The sequence below is a fragment of the Corylus avellana genome, chromosome 2 (genome assembly GCF_965113065.1).
Source record: "Corylus avellana chromosome 2, dhCorAvel1.hap1.2, whole genome shotgun sequence".
NCBI classification, from domain to species: domain Eukaryota; kingdom Viridiplantae; phylum Streptophyta; class Magnoliopsida; order Fagales; family Betulaceae; genus Corylus; species Corylus avellana.
This window is the reverse complement of record NC_142491.1, coordinates 25,037,941-25,055,511: the sequence shown is the minus strand read 5'-3', so window position 1 is coordinate 25,055,511 and position 17,571 is coordinate 25,037,941. Positions and strand designations below refer to the sequence as shown.

Genomic DNA, 17,571 nt, shown 5'->3' with positions numbered 1-17,571 from the left:
GAAACTGACACACAGTCACACAGACACGGTGGAGAGAGAGGGAGATGGAAACGTTGGGTTCAGCTTTGCCGCAACCGAAGTGGTTGAACGTGTCGCAGGTAGGCCTCTCACCCTCACCCCTTAATCTCGTCGCCACCGCGGCTTCTCTCCACCTCGGCCACCGTGTCAGCCACCACCTACGCCTAGAGTTGCTGCTTCATTGCTGCTACAAGGTGCTCTCTCTTTCAATTTGCCAATTTTCCGTTTGGTTACTCAGAAAATGCTAAAACTGCGATTCTGTTGGTTTTATTGGGTTGAACTCTTCAATTCTTCCCTTTTCGTTTTCTGGGTAAGTCATAAAAATGAAGTTGGTACAAGAAAGAAAATAAATTTGATGTGTGTTTGTGCTAAATTATTTGTTTGTTTAATTGGATGGATATGGGAGGGTGACCAGGCAATGCAGTGATGCTTAGAAAATGGCTTACTCTTTATAGCAAGTTCTGGTATTTTCCATGTCTTCATTCTTTTCCCGGAAATAGCAGGTTGAGGTATTAGCATTTCATTAATTTGGATCTTCATGAAAAATTTGAGATATATTTCTATTATAAAACTTGAGAGTATGTTCGGATGGTTTCTTCGATGACTTGTTTAGCATTCTTGTGAGGTGCAACTTTGAATGGTGCTAAGTGGAGTAAGTTTCTTGTCATGCCTGTCATGCATGCGAAATATTAGGTAGATGAGGTGCCCTTGAGGGTTCAATCTACAGAGTCAAGATTCCTGTGTCACAAAACTATAGTAAGACTTTAATTAATAATGATATATGCATGATAACTCTCCAATAAACTTCATATTTGGCATGCATGATAGGCATGAGTTAGATAGCTGGAGAAGAAGAGTTAATGGCCTTGGATATGTCTACCTTGTCTATGGATCTTGTGTCCTTTTTGCAACTATATTTCCTTCCAGGGATATTTTTTTCAACCTGAATATTAAACAAGTCTTACTTTATCACTTTTCAAATTCAATGGGTATTGTAATGCATTTTTACTCAGTCAGTTATGTGTGAATCCATGTGATTTTACAGAAAATCCAAAAATATGCCTTCGTTCAGGAAAAAAGGTTTTATTTTCATGTCAAGTAGTTGTTAGACATGCCGTCGTCGTGGAGATAATGTTGCATTTAAACTTTGAAGTTGCTTTGCTTGATTTTAATTAAAGATTATAATTAAAATGAGTGGCATATAGGGGTACTTCTCTTGTTCCCAATGCAACATTGATGCGTGAGATGCAATTCTCTAGATATGTTTGAGGTCAAATTTCTTTCTTTGCCGTCTGATTTCTATTGAACAGAAACTCTCTCGTTTGGGTCACGTGCCTAGATTGAAGGATGTGTGGTGCGAAAAAGCCCTTCAATTCAAGGGGTTTAATTTTCTTCAGTTTCCAAAAGATACTATGGCATCCACATATTTAGCTTGTTTCTCTTTCTTTAATGGGGGAGGAACTAGAAAGAACTTCGGAAATGATGGGGCGCCTCGCTCGAAGATAACCCGCAGGAATTCATTCAATGGAAGAAGATGGACCAATGTTCTGCTTGCTGTTAATGTCTTGTGAGTATCAGTGTCTTGTCTTGTCAAACAAGAATAATATTAATGCGGGTGCATTCTTCATAGTTCAATAGTTTGTTCTACACATGATAGTTCAATGCAACAACTTTTCTACTTCAATTTCTCTTCTTTTTTACCACAGTCTCATTTTTTTTTAGGCATACAAATATACTTTCTATGTGTCTGATGCACAGCTTATTGTTTGTTAAATCATGTGCACAGAGTTTTTATTGCACAAACTGCAACACAGGGAAAACTGCTATTTTGGGGAGCTAAGGTAATACTGCAAATGAAAATATAAATATATTTCCTCTTTAATATAAAAACTTCCATTTTGTGGTCTCTGTACTCTGTTGATTAGTTTGAGTTGTATACAGATAAATAGTTTCATTGACAAAGGACAATTGTGGAGGCTGGCAACGTCTTCCTTTTTGCATGCAAACATTGGGCACCTAATGGTCTGGCTTGAACCTTACTGCTTGATACTTCTCATTTAATGGCTTATGTGCCATTTCTGGGTCTGAAAAAAGATTGTCCTTTTCAGGTTAACTGTTATTCTTTGAATTCAATTGGTCCTAGTGCAGAGAACATCAGTGGCCCAAGGAGATTTCTTGCAGTTTACTTTGCCTCTGCAATTGCAAGTAACGGCTCATAACCTCTCTGCACTAGCTGATGAAATTGGTTACAAAAATAGTATTCTGATATAGTAATTTCAAGAAAATCAGGTTCTGCAACAAGTTATTGGTTCTGCAAACAGCCTGCAGTTGGTGCTTCAGGAGCAATCTTCGGATTAGTAAGTCTCTTGAACTCTGTTTTATGAAACAGTATTACCTTGGCTTTTTTAAAGTACAATGTATGGCCCATAAAAAAAATTGTATTACATTAGAACCTTTGAGAGAAAAAACTCCAGTAAAGTGAGATTCAGTGTCATGCAATCACATGCCTTGAAAATTTCCATTATAAGGAACTTAGAACTATATATTGCTGAAAATGCAATTTTTCCTTTTTTTTCTCCATGTTTTTTGTATTCCATTTTCTGAACACCAAATACTGTGCTCTTGAGAATACTCTTTTTGGGGTGAGCTGGGACTTATGTTTATAGGCCTCATCCTCCCCTCCTTTCCTTTTCAAATCATTCTTAGTTGGGGGAAAACAAGGTACTCTACTCTTGAATTTTAAAATTTCAACTAGCTTGCTCGTTTTACCTTTCCATTGGGACCTAACTGTTGGAACGTTGATCAGTTTTGCTGCAATAAGCTCTTTCTCAACTTCTTTCACCAATAAATAATGATGGGATGTATGGTGATATACAGGTTGAAATGCATTGGGTGCGGTGAAGCTTACCAATTAAATAAAAAAAAAGTTATTTGCTTGTACATTATTAAAAAAGCATTAAATTTCCAACCTCATAAAAAGTTATGAAATTTACCTATAAATGAGATTGTATCAGTTCTTGTATTCTTTGTTTCAAAATACTTGGCTACAATATGTTGTACTCTTCTAGAAGGAAATCTGTCCCTACCAGCTGTCATCCTCAAAATATTCTCCCCATTCATTGTAACTAATTCTCCTATATATGTGGAATGGATTGAGGGCTGCACAGTGAGTGAGATACTGTCCTTTATTCACATTCTCTTCCATTTTCTTTGTTCTTTACATGGTATCAGAGCTTGGATGATCCTTGCCTCTAGTAGCTTAAACTTCTTCGTTCTACCTTTATTTTTTATTTTCCAGTTTTTCCTCATTTCTCATTTTCAGGTTGTGTTTAGTTTATCCGAGTTAAACACTTGCATTTGCATGATGTAGTGTGGTGTATGAAGACAACGTGGGGTACTGCTCATCACCGTGGTTGACATCGGTCTTGTGATGACACAGCCGAATCTTGCTCATGGCTGCTGTGCCTTTCTTGATTGATTGACATCATTTTGGCTAATCGCTTGATTTTGCTCTCAAGTTTCATACTTGTTGCTTGATAACTATGGCTGCTAGATCTGAGTTTATCTCCTCCCTGTCTACAGTTGATTCTCCCTTGACATCTACTAAGTTTAATGGTAATAATTACATTTATTGGACATAATCAGTGGAGGTGTTGTTACGAGGAAAAAATTATGTGATCATCTTTGGTTTGACAAGCAGCAATCTACCTCGGCTACTACTAAGTCCTCAAGTGATACTACTAGTTCCACTACCTTTACCACCTCTGCTTCTTCAGCGGCAACGAGTCTTTGGGATTAGGAGGATAATCTAATCATATCCCGCATGATTAGCAGTATAGGATCCAGCATTGGGACCACCTTGTTGCACCTTTGGTCTGCGAAGGCCATTTGGGACCGTTTGCAACATATCTACTCTGGGGCAGAGAATGCCACTCACTTATATGATGTTTGCAAGCAATATTTTAGCCTTGAGCTAGGTAATCAAAGTTAGGAGAGTACTATTATCAGGTCATGGGAGTTCTTAAGGAAAGGAATATGTATCAGTTTTCTCACAATTGGTATCACACGTATGGGGAAGCAGCGTGATGATATGGATGTCATTCGATTTCTTATTGGCTTGAAGATGTTGTATGAGTCCGTCTGTTCACAGATCTTGTGTAGCTCAGATCTTCCATCTCTCCATAAGGTTTATTCCAGTCTTTAGCGTTCTACTCTTTTTGAGATGGACTCAGTGCTCTGCTCTTGTTGCCTCTCGTGGAAGTTCTGGTGGATTCCATGGAGGCTGTAGTACATGAGGTGGACGAGATTCGAGGGGTAGTGGACACTCTAGTAGCTGAGATCATATGAAGTGCAAGCAGTGCGGCTGAAACAATCATTCTGTCGATTACTGTTGGGATCTTCATGGCAAACCCACTAGGTTTGCCAATTAGGCCATCTCCCCCCCCTCCCCCCCCCCCCCCCCCCCCCCAGCATTTGGTTCCTCTATGATGATCTCCATCCTGAGAGATGAGTATGCTCATTTAGAAGTGAGCTTCTTCTTCCACAGCCACCCTAGCCCAGTTAGGTACTACATCCCATTATCTCTAATCTTCTACTTCTGATTAATGGGTTGTTGATTCTGGTGCGACTGAGCATATGAATGGGGTGTGTACTCACTACTCATCTTTCTAATTACCATACTCTTACATCACCTTAGAGTGTTACCCTAGCAATGGCTTCTAAGCCAAAGTTCACACCTCCAAAACTACTCTTCTAAGTCCTCATATTGAGTTATCATCTGTTTTACATATTCCTGGTTTTCTCTTTAATTCATTGTCCATAGTAAAATCACAAAGGATCTTCAGTATTCTATGACTTTTTACTCTTTTCTCTGTATTTTTCAGGATTTCAAGACGAAGAGGATGATTAGTATGAGGCATGAAGTTGGTTGTCTCTACTATCTGGATTTGCTCCTATCTCCCATCCACACACTCTTCAGTCCTCGTTATCTTCTTTCCAATGGCGCTGTTGACTTGTCCATCCATTTCTTTACACTTTGACGTGTCAAGTAGAGAGTCTCGGTCCCATATCACCCATTTTCAGGTGAAGCTTGTTAGTTTAGTAAACACCACGCATGTCTTTCCCATCTAGGTTGTTGGTCGGGTGTCTAACATATGAGTTAGTCCATTTTGATGTATGGGGTCCATTAAGTGTTGCATCTATTAAATTTTAGTATTTTATTCCCTTTGTTGATGACTACTCTCGTATGTTGGTTGTGTCTAATGAAAAATCGCTCTAAATTAATGTCCATTTTTTAACTTTTTCACTAAGAGATCAAAGACTCAATTTGATCAGAAAATTTGAGTGTAACAATCTGACAATGCCAAAGAATATGTTTCTCATTCCTTTTTCTCTTACTTATCTGAAAAAGGCATTGTACACCAGACCACTTGTCCTCATACACCATTACAAAATGGAGTTGTTGAGCACAAGAACCAGCACTTGCTTGATGTTGCCCGAGCTTTCCTGTTTCATATGCTTGTACCCAAACTTTTTTGGACTAATACCGTCCTTACTGCATGCCTTCCCATCAACAGGATGTCTTCCACTCTCCTTGATGCTGCCTCTCCTTTCTCCATCTTATTTCCTTCCTCTCCAATCTTCCCTTTGCCTCCTAGAGTTTTTGGGTATGTTTGTTACTTTTGTAACCTTGGACCCGGATTGGACAAACTTGGTCCTCGTTCCACTAAGTGTCTTTCTTGGTTATTCACAGACTCGTAAGGGATACAGTGCTACTCTCCAGTCTTGCAGCGCTACTTTACAAGTGTTGATGCTACTTTTGTTGAGTCTCAGTCATATTTCTTTAGAGTTAATTCTCCAAAGTATCAGTTCAGGTTGTCTTCTTCATAATCTATCCCTTTTTCGACTCTGAGTTCCCTACCTTCCTCCTTTGTTTTTGTATTTTACACTGTAAATGCTCCAAATCTGTTACAGCTGTAATCCAAATGTCCATGTCCGACAGCTCCAGTGCCTCCCTCTTTATCATCCCAGGCTAGTTCCTGCATCTTCACTAACTCTAATTCACATTGTTGAGTCTCGGTCATATTTCTTTGGAGTTAGTTCTCCAAAGTATCAGTTCGGGTTGTCTTCTTCATAATATATCCCTTTATCGACTCTGAGTTCCCTACCTTCCTCCTTTGTATGGTTATCTTCCACTGTAAATGCTCCAAATCTGTTACGGGTGTAATCCAAATGTCCATGTCCGACAGCTCCAGTGCCTCCCTCTTTATCATCCCAGGCTAGTTCCTGCATCTTCACTAACTCTAATTCCTCTAATCTCTAGAAAGCACACTGTTGGTTGCAAATGGGTATATATTGTCAAATATCACCCTGATGGCTCTATTGATCGCCTTAAGGCTCAATTGGTTGGGGGCTACACTTAGACCTATGGTGTTGACTATGATGAGACCTTTTCTCTTGTGGTAAAGATCTCTTCCGCGCATGTGTTGGTTTCTCTTGCTGCCAATCTTGATTGGCCTCTTTATCAATTAGATGTAAAAAATGTTTTTCTTCATGGTGATCTATTTAGGAGGTTTATATAGAGCAACCACCCGAGTTTGTTGCTTAGGAGGAGTATCATTGTCTGCAAATTGAAGAAGTTATTATATGGTCTCAAGCAGTCACCGAGAGCATGGTTTGGAAAATTCTCTAAAGCAGTAATGGAATTTGGCCTCCATTGGTGCCAGACAGATCACTCGACCTTTCACTTGCATATTGCTACTAGGTATATCATACTAGTTGTCTATGTAGATGACATTATGATTACTGGAAGTGGCCAACAAAATCATCAAGCTGAAACAGTTTTTACAGTAGCACTTTCACACCAAACATCTTGGTAAACTTTGGTTCTTCTTGGGAATTGAGGTTGCAAGGTCAAAGATAGGCATCGACTTATATCATAGGAAGTATGTACTTGACATCCTCAAGGAAACTGGATTGTTGGGTGCTTGACCTGTTGATACTTGTATGGATCCTAATCATAAACTTGTGAGAGATGATGAAGAGTTACTCTCAGATCCTAGCAGATACTGCTGACTAGTTGGGAAACTCAATTATCTCACCATCACAAGACCAGATATCTCATATGCAGTTAGTGTGGTGAGTGAGTTCTAGAGGCTCCAAAACTTTCACATTGGGATACTTCTATTTGCTTTTTTTTTTTTTTTTTGATAAATATTGGGACGCTTGTATTTGTATTGTTTGATACCGGAAGAAAACCCCAGGATGAGGCATTTTGTTTAGAGAAAATGGTCGTCTTAAGGTGGAAGGCTTCACTGATGCAGACTGGCACGAATCACCTTGAATTTGAAGGTCCCTATGGGATATTGTACCTTTTTGGGAGGAAATCTCCTAACATGGAAGAGTAAAAGGGATAATATCATAATATAGTTGCACAATCAAGTGCAGACGTAGATTATAGAACAATGGCTCATACAACTAATGAGCTAACTTGGCTATAACATTTTCTTCAAGCGATAGGCTTCCCAACACCTACTCCTATTTCACTGTTTTATGATAATCAGCTGCTCTACATATTGCCTCCAACGTTGTGTTCCATGAGAGGGCTAAGCACATTGAAGTAGATTGCTATTTTATCCGAGACAAGATATTGAGTGGAGACATAGCCACACCATTTATAAACTTTGAGAACCAACCTGCTAATTTTTTCACAAGAGAAATACTATATACTATCCCCCCATCCCACTGGGGTGATATGTCAGTACCCATCAGCCATTAATTATCTTTTTTTTTTTAACAATAGTTGATCTAAGAATTGATGGGCACCGTTACATTAGTCTAGTGGAATAGGGGTGTAATATCTAGCATTACACTTTTCACAGAGTCGTTATGTACATATTGGTTATAGTAAATTTATTTTGAGCTGGGCTTAGATGACATATTGTCTTCAGTTTGAAGAGAGTGTTAGGATGCAATGCTACAATATGTTGTACTCCATTGAAGGAAATATGTTCTGTCATTATCAGAAAAGTTTCTGCAATTATTGTCCAGCTGTCATTATCAGAATAATTTCCCCAATTATTATAACTAATTCTCCTTTATATTTGGAATGGATTGAGGGTTGTACGGTGAGTGAGATATGGCCCTTCTTTATTCACTTTCTCTTCCATCTTCTTTCCTCTTTACAGTTTCTAATCTAAGACTTTAAAACTAACGAGTTATGTTGAGACATGTTTGCTATTCTTCTTATTTAGTCAAAACTCCCTGTGCTTGATTCAGGTTGGAGCAGTTGCTGTGTTTGTCACAAGGCATAGACAACTTGTTGGAGGTGGCAAAGAAGAACTGCAGCACATAGTTCGGGTTATTGTTCTGAACATGGTATGTACCTCACTTCCTTTATCAATCTTAAATGGCTTAAACTTTTGCATTTTATTTTCTGAAATAAAAAGATACAGGGGAATCAAACAGTGATTCAGTTGAAACATTTCTATTTCTTCCAAGCCCATTGAAGCAAGTCCATTGGGTTGTCAAAATTCTCTGTGAATGAGTCAAGGTCCCCGTCTTAGTCCTGATTCATCTAGCCATTGCTCTACCCAGAAATGCATGTAGTGAAAAAAATGTGCTGTGTTTGTTACAAAAGTACATATGAAAAGTCATGCTTTGGTATCATTCACCTAATGGCACATTCGCAACAGACCTTTATTTATTTATTTTTGTTTTGGTTGATTAATAGCAAGTGTATGTTACGCAGGTTATTGGTCTATTGTCCCAAGGCATTGACAACTGGGGACATGTAAGTACGATATTGGCATCTTTTCTTTCTATTTACCTTTTTTCTTTTGTCTTAATTATTTCTTTAAACATTTAAGAGAATCGAAGTCCCAAATTAATGATGAGTGTATAAAAAACACAATTGTGAATGCTCCAGCGCGTTATTGAAACCTATTTCAATATACCTTCAAAGTGAGACACAGAGAGAGAATGCTACAGTGCCCCCAGTTAACATTGTGCAAAATGCAATGGCAGATTAGGCATGCTATGCAATCAAACTTAAAGAAAAGATCTTCGCTTGATCTCTTTTTTCGTTTTCTTTTTTTCCTTTTTTTGTTCTTCTCTATGATAAAAGCCGCAAAATTAGGAGGCCCAACCCGAAATACCTGAACTGAAGGAAGAAGCCACATGATACAGACTAGAGGTCTTAATCTTACCCTTTATTTTGTTGGTTGTTTTTTGCTATCTGTTAATTTCAAATATATTGTATGGTTAACCCCTATTGTCTCCTACCCTGTTATCCCCTAGTTTTCAAATGATTAGTTGAATAAAGGATCAGGTGATCCTTTTATAAATTAGGTCAATTAGGTCTCTTAGGATTCATTGAGAACTTTTGTCAAACAGATTGTTTTCAGTGTTCTCCTTACCCTAAGTGGAGAAGTAATTCAATTCCATTGTTCTACTTCTTACAATCCAACAATCCCAATTTACACAAACATCAACCTAGTTACCTGTCACTCTAATAAGGTGATTATTGCTTCATTGATGAATTTGATGGTGCACTCTTACATGGTTCATGTGGTATCTCATCTGTGCATTAATTTTGGTCATTGATGATTTTGAAGTGAATGGGAAAAAAGCTCCACTGAAACTTTAGTTGATATAGTATATATTCTGGAGCCTGCATACTTGCATTTCAGTTGATTATTACTAGTGCTGATACAACCTTCAAACTTCAGTTAGGAGGCTTGGTGGGTGGAGTTGCTGCATCGTGGCTTGTCGGACCTGCATGGAAGTACGAGTCCACGTCAAGTGATGGTCGAAGAATTTTTGCTGACAGGGCCCCAATATTCTCTCTCATCAAGATGAAAAGGGAAACCAAGCGATTCTACTGAATGTCTTTTGTTTCTGGGTGGAGCTTTCACTGAGTGCTTAGAATGAGAGAGACTCAGCAATGTGCAAAATTATTGTACAGTGAAAGAATGCATTGCTGGTTGCTTATTCTTTATCTGTAATGAGATTGCTTCAATTTGTTCCCACCTATATATATATATATATATATATATATATATATTAAGGAAACATGTTTCTGTGTGTGTTTAGCCATTTAGATTATCTTCAACGTAGGATACAGGTGGCAAGATCTTGGTTAGTTTTGCAAAATTTTAGAAAAGACTAAAGAACTTGTTAGAAGAAGTTAGAGGAGCGCTTGTCATATGACATTCGTGATAAAGTAATGTTATAAGTCTTCTTAGAGTTTTCTTAGAGTCATCTAAAATGTGATGTAACTTTTAAAATTACCGTTAAATTTGAGATGTGATTTATTGATTTTTGATTTATTTGTGTTTTTAAAAGTTACATCACATTTTGGATGACTCTAGGAGAACTATAAGAAGACTTATAATATTACTCTTTGTGATAGCTTAGGGCTTTAACATAAGAGGCTAGGGGTGGGCAAATTAATCGTTTACCGCCTACCCATCGTGACCAAATCAAAATTAACAGCCTACAGCTAGAAGTTAGTTGTTAATCAGTTAAGGATTTTATATCAACTTTGTTCAATTTGGTTAATTGGTATAAATATTTTTTTGTCGATTAACCGAATTAATCAATAATAAATATTTTTTTTAGTAGAATAATGATTACGAGGGCGTTAGCTAGGTTTTTTTAGTAGAACATATTAGTTGGTGGATTCTAGGACCAATTCATTAGTAGAACATATGCGTGGTGGACTTTTATTGTGTTAATTAATGGGTCCATTTAAAATTTGTTTGGTTTAATAAGTTATTTTAGCCCAAAAAAATAATTTGAGCCCCCCAAACCAATCAATTTTTGGCCAAATTAAAAAAATCCATGGTTAACCGATTAACCGAACTGATTTTAACCAAAATATTTGTTTAACCAAAACTTTCGAAATAAATCCTCATCAAAATGTAATCGATGAATTAATTAATTTAACCGACAATTTCGGCTAACCGAACCGAAAATAGCTCTACAGAATACCCGCCCCTAAGTACATAATATTCTCTACAATTAATACTAAGTTTCCAAGACTTTTTTCAAAAATTTAATTCCAAACTGATGTATCATTATCTTATCACGTTATTCTCTGTGAGACATCAATTTGAAACCAAATCTTTCAAAAAAGTTTTAAAAACTTATCATTTCCATAGAAAAGTCTTAAAAACTAATCATTTCTCGAAAAGTTTAGCTTGTGGGGCTACCCATGAAAATGACTAGCACTTGCCCTTGCAACGGATTGTATAGGAAATCTGTCTCACTTTAAATGGTGCGCACAAAAAGAAACATCTTGGCATATATCTCTCTCTATCGTGGTAGGCCACTGCATCTTCATCAATTATAATGGCCAGGTGTCTGAAAATGCAAAACCCACTTGTTTCCCGGTGAGCATGCAGCATCTTGCTCATCAAAAACTTGCTCCCACTTTTGACATTTTTTTTTTTTTTACTAGCTTATAACCTGCATTATCCGCAAAATTTTTTATTATAGTTTAATTTTAAAATTTAAACAAATCATTTTTATTATAAGTTAAAAAAACGTATAAAAATATATCTCAACACCTTAAATATTTTTTTTTTTAAAAAAAAAATAATAATAATCTTTGTTCCTATAAGTACATATGATTTAAAATGAATAGTATAAAGAAAAAAAAATTAACAAAAAGAATACATGAATTATAATATAGTTGACGCAATTAATGACGCTAATTAATGACTAATTTTTTAAGAAAAAACCGATTCTCTTAAAAAATCAGTTAAAAAATTATGCCTTAAAAAACCGGTTAAACCTTTAAAAATAATAGGGGGTTCACGCTACATGTCACAATTTTAAGGCACTTTTGGGAGGGGTTTGGCTTATATATGTATATATTTGTAAAAGAAAGAAAAAAAAAAAAGAAAAAAAAATAAGAAAGATAATCTAGAAACTCAAGCTCCAAGTCCAACATGCTGTATTCATATAAAGTATACCACCTTGAGTATATGACATTAATTTCTCAAATTTCTGCATTACATCGTTTGCATTTTTTGCAGATGCTATGATTCCCTTTTGAAATCTGCAAGCCTTGTTGTGCTTCTCAACTAGTCAGCTGGGAAGTGTTTCCCTTTGGGAAGAAGAACAATCCATGGTTTCTTGCAACATCACAAATGTGGAACATAGACGGTAGGCCTGCCACCTTTTCTGGCTTTGACCTGCAATGCATCTTCATACTCAATTCATATAAATGTTGCTTGGAAACAGAAGAAATCTATTAACTTTTTCCAGGAGCTTCTATCCATCCTTGACAGAACAAAACTGGGTGTAGGACATTGCTATGCTGTTGTGCTTTGTATGTATATGCCTTGGAAACTATATCTGTCTTTGATTGTATCATGAGAAAGAAATATCATGCCGACGAACAAAAGAGATGAAATATCAAGAGTCCAGAAAACCCCAATAGCCAGATCTGGTACAAAGTAACTGCTGCTAAAGCTGTGAAAACAAACATCATGTGAATATAATAAATTTTCCAATAATTTGATCAGAAAAAGCAATGTAGAGCTGTGACTGAATATTGACGCTACATTAAGAACGCATCCACCAAGAGATTATCTACAGGTTGTCAAAATGTTATGACATTCATTACTTTCAATAGTACAAATTTGGATGATGCCCCTATTTATATAGATTGAGATATGGCGTGCGGGAGTTATCTTGGTTGAGCATGTAACTGAAATGGGTCAACAACATAAATCAGTACTTGGTTGGCTCATTGCCACCTTGTATTTAACCGATTTTCTTGAACAATTGTAATACAAGATGCCATAAATTACTTGATTTAAGAGTCGCAATTGCAGGGACTTCTACCAGTCAAAATACTTCGGGTTTCTAGCAAACTGCTTCTAAGTAAGATTCCCATTCCCCCCAACCCAAGAGAAAAAACACGAAGGGGCCCCTCTTCCGTTTTGCAATGGTAATGATAATAATTACTATTATAAGTATAATCATTACTACCACCACCACTAAAAATCACATAGATTTTTTCTGTATACACACACTTAGAGGGAGAAAAGAAAAATCCCTTAAATCTAAAAGATAAGGGAGCAAGACTAAAATCAAGGTTCCAAAGGATAGGCCTGACAGGCTTGAATATCTCCTTCCCACCCACCTTTTCAAGTTCAAGAGTTGAAAGCAAAGATATCTTTCCTAAAGCAGAGAATTCTATGCATCAGCTCAATTAGCTTACTACCTGAAGCAGCTGAACATATTATACATAAGAGATGCTGAATGCAGTTTCATAAATAACAAAACAATAAATTTTCTATCAATTTCAGTTCTAAGCCTCCTCAAATAACTAATATCACTATTATACTGGGGGAGTATTAAAAATCACGTACATAAGGTAGAAATAAGCACACATCAAGTCAAGAACCACCCCAGGTAAAAATAGAAGACAATCTCATAACTCAGCAAATGTAACTTACATGATGGAGACACCAAGCCTTTTGCACTTCCCTTGTCCTTGCCTACACTGGAAGCATGTGATACTTGAGGTATACGTGACCAATCTGTGGACAACTGGGAAGTCGGACCCAAGGGAGGTGAGCTTGGAAGTAAAGCTAATTTGCGGTTAGATTGAGATGGTGAGGAGCTTGGAGGATTAGCAAAACCATCATATGGACAAGGGCGACGAGGTTGTGTAGGTACCATAGAAGGGGCAGGTGAGGGATGCTTAATATTGGATGAAGATCTTGGATAGTTAGATGGAGAAAGAGCAGGATATGGCGAAATTGATGGTTCTGCATAATCACTTGGCCCAGGGGATGGAGCCGGAGAAGGACTAGGAGAGGGAGGATGGAGAGTACCCTTTAGATAAGAAGATAAACTAATGCCTTTAACTTTGCCAAAGACTGTGTTATCAAGGCCAAGATTTTTTGCTGGAGAGCCTGTGATAATTTGTGCCAACTGCTTCAACCTCTGTGGCAGAAGGCTCCCAAAATCTGACATTACTGAAGCCTGAACTGTAACTGGCGGAGCTATTGTGGAGCCAACTTCGTTTGTTATTTGGACATACACATTCTGCATAGAAAGAAACAATAGAGTCAAATACCAATTTTTTACTTCAGTGCTTACATAAAGGTAACATTGGGTACCAGATCACTGAGACTGAATGGTGAATATTAAGGCCCGCTGCCCTATTTTGGTCTCAATAGGTATTACAAATTTGGATCTCATTATTTTACATTCAAATTTAGAACCAAGGAGGGCTTTAGGACCAATATAAGATAGGTACCTAAAAGTATCTAAACTATCAAATGCTGCTTCATTTCCAGGAATAGAAGTTGGTCACAATTTTTCTTAAAAGACAACTTCCCAGAGGCTTTGCTTCCTAATTAATCATATGTGTAAGGGTTTGGTCATTAGTTCCCATGAATTGTATTACATAGGGATCATATATTTAGTAAGAAAAGTTGCAACCATTTGATTGTGGGTTTGATTTTGAAAATTGGTGGAGCCTCTAACAATGTCAAACATCAATGGCCAAAGTTAAATGTGCTAAAAGTAACTTGAGCAGGTGTTATACCTCATAAGATGTCAGATACAATCCTAACTTCAGCTGATCCTTGAACTCAATGAAATTTTCTAGCATATCAGATATGGAATTATTGAGAGTAAAATTAAATAGAATCTGGGGAATCTGCCAAATTGAAGCAGATTGCACAGGGATTACAGTTATTCCCCCTGGAAACTTCAGAATCTCAAACGATGATGTCTTCCCAAAAGTTGATGGTGTCAAAGTCAGATTTAATTCCTGAAGGAACAGCTCAATTAAAGAGGATCTCAGCACACTTAGGGGCACTGGATTTATAGGAACGTTTATTGGATCAGAAAGAACACCAAACACCACATCAGTCCAGTTAGATGCACCAGATTGGTGCATGGATAAAATGGACACCTGTTGAAAGCAAGTAAATCGAGTTAATTTTTCCGTTTTGTTACAATTGGTAAATTGATAATATAACAGCAGGAGCTTCATGTACCTTTGTATCAGGGACACCCACTTCCCCATATATATCATACTCTAATCTTCCAATGTGTGGAACAAGCTGTGAAACTGGCTTATCTAGTCTGAAGTATGACTGAACTGTGGCTGGCAAACAAGAAAAAATAAAATATCAAGACAAATAAGCATCTACTGGCAACTAGTATCCTACTTGCACGAGTATATGAAAAGGTGAAATAAAACAGAATAGAAGTATTTAATTTTACATGAAATAACCAAATAAAGGAAAAGGTGAAATAACAAATTACCCATTTTGGCATTTCCTCAAACTACCAGAAAAACCTTATTACCAAACAAGAAAGGCTTATAAAAGATATTTAGATGCTCAAAACTTCACAAGCTCCTTTGTGAAAAGAGAGAGAAAAATTGCAAATTTCAACACACACCTCGGGTCTTTAGTCAAAACATCAGAAAACCAAAATTAAAGTACAGTAAGGTCGAAAAATCACATACCCAATATTCAACAACCCCAATTAAACAGTAACATACACAACTGCTAAACCACCAAATACTCAACTGCTAAAAGCATTAGAAAACTGACGGACAGTACGAAGCCAAAGGGTAAAATACCAAATACCCATTTTCTCTAAACAAAAGATAACCCTAATTACACAACAATAATTCAAGAGTACGCAATGCCCATTGGCTCAAGGCATCAGAAAACCCTAATTACACAACCAAAATCAGCCAAATACAACATACCCACTTGCTCAAAACCCCAAAGAACAAATGAAAAACAAGGATAAGAGGCATACCACTGAGCTTAATCGCATCTTTTGCATCAAATCCATACTTTGCTGAATGAAAAGGAAGGATGGAGAAGACCCCATAAACCAGAAGCGATAGGGTGAGAACCAAAACGAAGAAGCACTTGAAACTGAACTCCTTTGCAAATCTGTCAAGAGCCACCGAACATCGGTGACATAAAAGACCCGAAGAACCTCGACGACTCTCGGGCACACGACTCTGCTGCCGATGCGCGTTTTGCTGTTCACTCTTCCCCATTTGCAGGGCATCTCCAAAACTCTCTCTCAATCTCTCTAAGTGCGAGACGAAGAAGGTGAGAGACAAGCGTTCATGGTGGGCATGGCTGCATTGTCATCAACTACAACTCCTTTTCCTTGACCATGAGTCTTTCACTAGTAGAGTCTAGAGCTGTGATTCCATGTGCCCTCCGCTCTCCTGGACACTCCCTCTCTTTCACTTCTTTCTGCCACGTAAATTATTGCATACTCCACGTCATCCGTAAATTCCGTGTTGATTGGTCGATTCGTAATCATAGCTATCAATGCTAATTATGCTATTATAGATTAGGTCCGAATGTTTCGCTCTAACGATTTTTTTTTTTTTTGAAAAAACCTTTTTTTTGTTAAGTGTTTGGTATGAATGAAAATTGAAGTCAAATTAAAAATCTTTTTGTTGACCCAAAAAACCTTTTATAATTTTTTTGTAAAACGATTTTTCATTTTTTAAAACTTAAACCATTTTTTGAGTTTGAGCTTATTCTTCTCGCATGCACACTCTTTTGCAATTAGTTCTGCACTGTTGCCACAGGTCGGCATAATTTGTCATTTACTTTGAAGATTAGTAGAATTCATTCATCAGACATCATCAGAATCCACTGCGGCCGTTTTCAATCGCCTCCATCCGCTGCTATTTGAAGGTTGTCCGCCATAGCTGATTTCCCATACAACCAAACGCCAAAAAATGTTTTCAGCTAAAATCAATTTTCTGAAAAAATAATTTCGTTGAAAATATTTTTCAATAAAAAAAAAAAAAAAAAACATTTTAGGTAAAAACAAATTAAGCCTTAATTTTTGTTATTGGCTCTAAAAAGTAACCGAAAATTTTGTCGCAACGTGTTCTCTCCTCGGGTCAAGATTATACGGTATGTTGAGTTATGAAAATAAGACTCTAATCCGATCCATTTAATTAAAAAGATCAGACTCTTCAACCCTAACCCACTAATTTAGTGTTTGATTCGCTTTGTTATACTTAGCTCTAAATGCTGCGTTTTGAGACATGAGTATAATACAATATAAGTAAACCCTAACTAAATTCATATAATTTAAACCGGTTAAACCCTTCAACTCTAACCCATTAATTTTTTATTGGGTTCATGTCAACTTTACAAATAGCGTAAAAGATTGACAACCCTGATATTCTTATACAAAACTATACCTAACTATTAAACGTCTACATTGATATGAAATTAAAGTGAGCTCATGGGACTCATGAAGAAGAGTTCTTATAGTAACCTATCCCCTTTCTCTATCTCTCTCACTTATTTATATATATAAAATTTCATATAATAGTATTGTTCAGGCTACCGAACGTTGAGAAGAAGCAAAGGTGAAAAAGAAAGGGCATGTGAGCATAAAGAGAAAGAGAAAGGCATCTCTAATGGATAGATTTAATAAAGTTAACAAGTTTTGGAATTTAAACGACCCCTTCTCTATCTCTATCTCTATCTTCACTTTTCTTTCCTTTCTTTTGGGCTT

The 17,571-nt window shown here is 37.0% G+C and overlaps 2 protein-coding genes across 5 annotated transcripts; one reads left to right on the top strand and one right to left on the bottom strand.

Moving 5' to 3' along the window:
* RBL10 (RHOMBOID-like protein 10) lies at window positions 1-10,044 on the top strand. 3 transcript variants are annotated; one of them, XM_059602741.2, is made up of 9 exons: window positions 1-212; window positions 1,329-1,585; window positions 1,805-1,859; window positions 1,960-2,040; window positions 2,127-2,223; window positions 2,308-2,375; window positions 8,296-8,394; window positions 8,768-8,809; window positions 9,747-10,044. In XM_059602741.2, exons 1-9 carry the CDS (start codon window positions 45-47, stop codon window positions 9,900-9,902), a joined length of 1,023 nt encoding a protein of 340 aa, XP_059458724.1. In that variant the 5' UTR covers window positions 1-44; the 3' UTR covers window positions 9,903-10,044. The 3 variants fall into 3 exon arrangements, with proteins under 3 accessions (XP_059458724.1, XP_059458730.1, XP_088369564.1); XM_088513438.1 differs by having other exon boundaries at window positions 126-212; window positions 1,358-1,585; XM_059602747.2 differs by lacking the exons at window positions 8,768-8,809; window positions 9,747-10,044 and adding an exon at window positions 4,902-5,100 and having other exon boundaries at window positions 8,296-8,383.
* Window positions 10,045-11,944: 1,900 nt separating this feature from the next.
* LOC132168171 (hydroxyproline-rich glycoprotein family protein) lies at window positions 11,945-16,236 on the bottom strand. Of its 2 annotated transcripts, none has more exons than XM_059579284.2 (5): window positions 15,826-16,236; window positions 15,048-15,157; window positions 14,591-14,962; window positions 13,491-14,085; window positions 11,945-12,218 (listed from the first exon to the last, which is right to left on the bottom strand). In XM_059579284.2, the coding sequence occupies exons 1-5, from the start codon at window positions 16,073-16,075 to the stop codon at window positions 12,112-12,114; spliced, it is 1,434 nt and encodes a 477-aa protein (XP_059435267.2). In that variant the 5' UTR covers window positions 16,076-16,236; the 3' UTR covers window positions 11,945-12,111. The 2 variants fall into 2 exon arrangements, with proteins under 2 accessions (XP_059435267.2, XP_059435268.2); XM_059579285.2 differs by having other exon boundaries at window positions 12,125-12,498.
* Window positions 16,237-17,571: the final 1,335 nt, after the last annotated feature.

Excerpts from the sequence above, each read along its gene's own strand:
- RBL10 (XM_059602741.2), top strand. The coding sequence starts at position 45 with ATGGAAACGTTGGGTTCAGCTTTGCCGCAACCGAAGTGGTTGAACGTG. Across the intron at positions 213-1,328 it reads TGCTTCATTGCTGCTACAAG|AAACTCTCTCGTTTGGGTCA; the intron begins GTGCTCTCTCTT and ends TCTATTGAACAG. Across the intron at positions 2,041-2,126 it reads CAAACATTGGGCACCTAATG|GTTAACTGTTATTCTTTGAA; the intron begins GTCTGGCTTGAA and ends TGTCCTTTTCAG.
- LOC132168171 (XM_059579284.2), bottom strand. The coding sequence starts at position 16,075 with ATGGGGAAGAGTGAACAGCAAAACGCGCATCGGCAGCAGAGTCGTGTG. Across the intron at positions 14,963-15,047 it reads TGGGTGTCCCTGATACAAAG|GTGTCCATTTTATCCATGCA; the intron begins GTACATGAAGCT and ends TGCTTTCAACAG. Across the intron at positions 12,219-13,490 it reads AGGCTTGGTGTCTCCATCAT|GTCAAAGCCAGAAAAGGTGG; the intron begins GTAAGTTACATT and ends GATGCATTGCAG.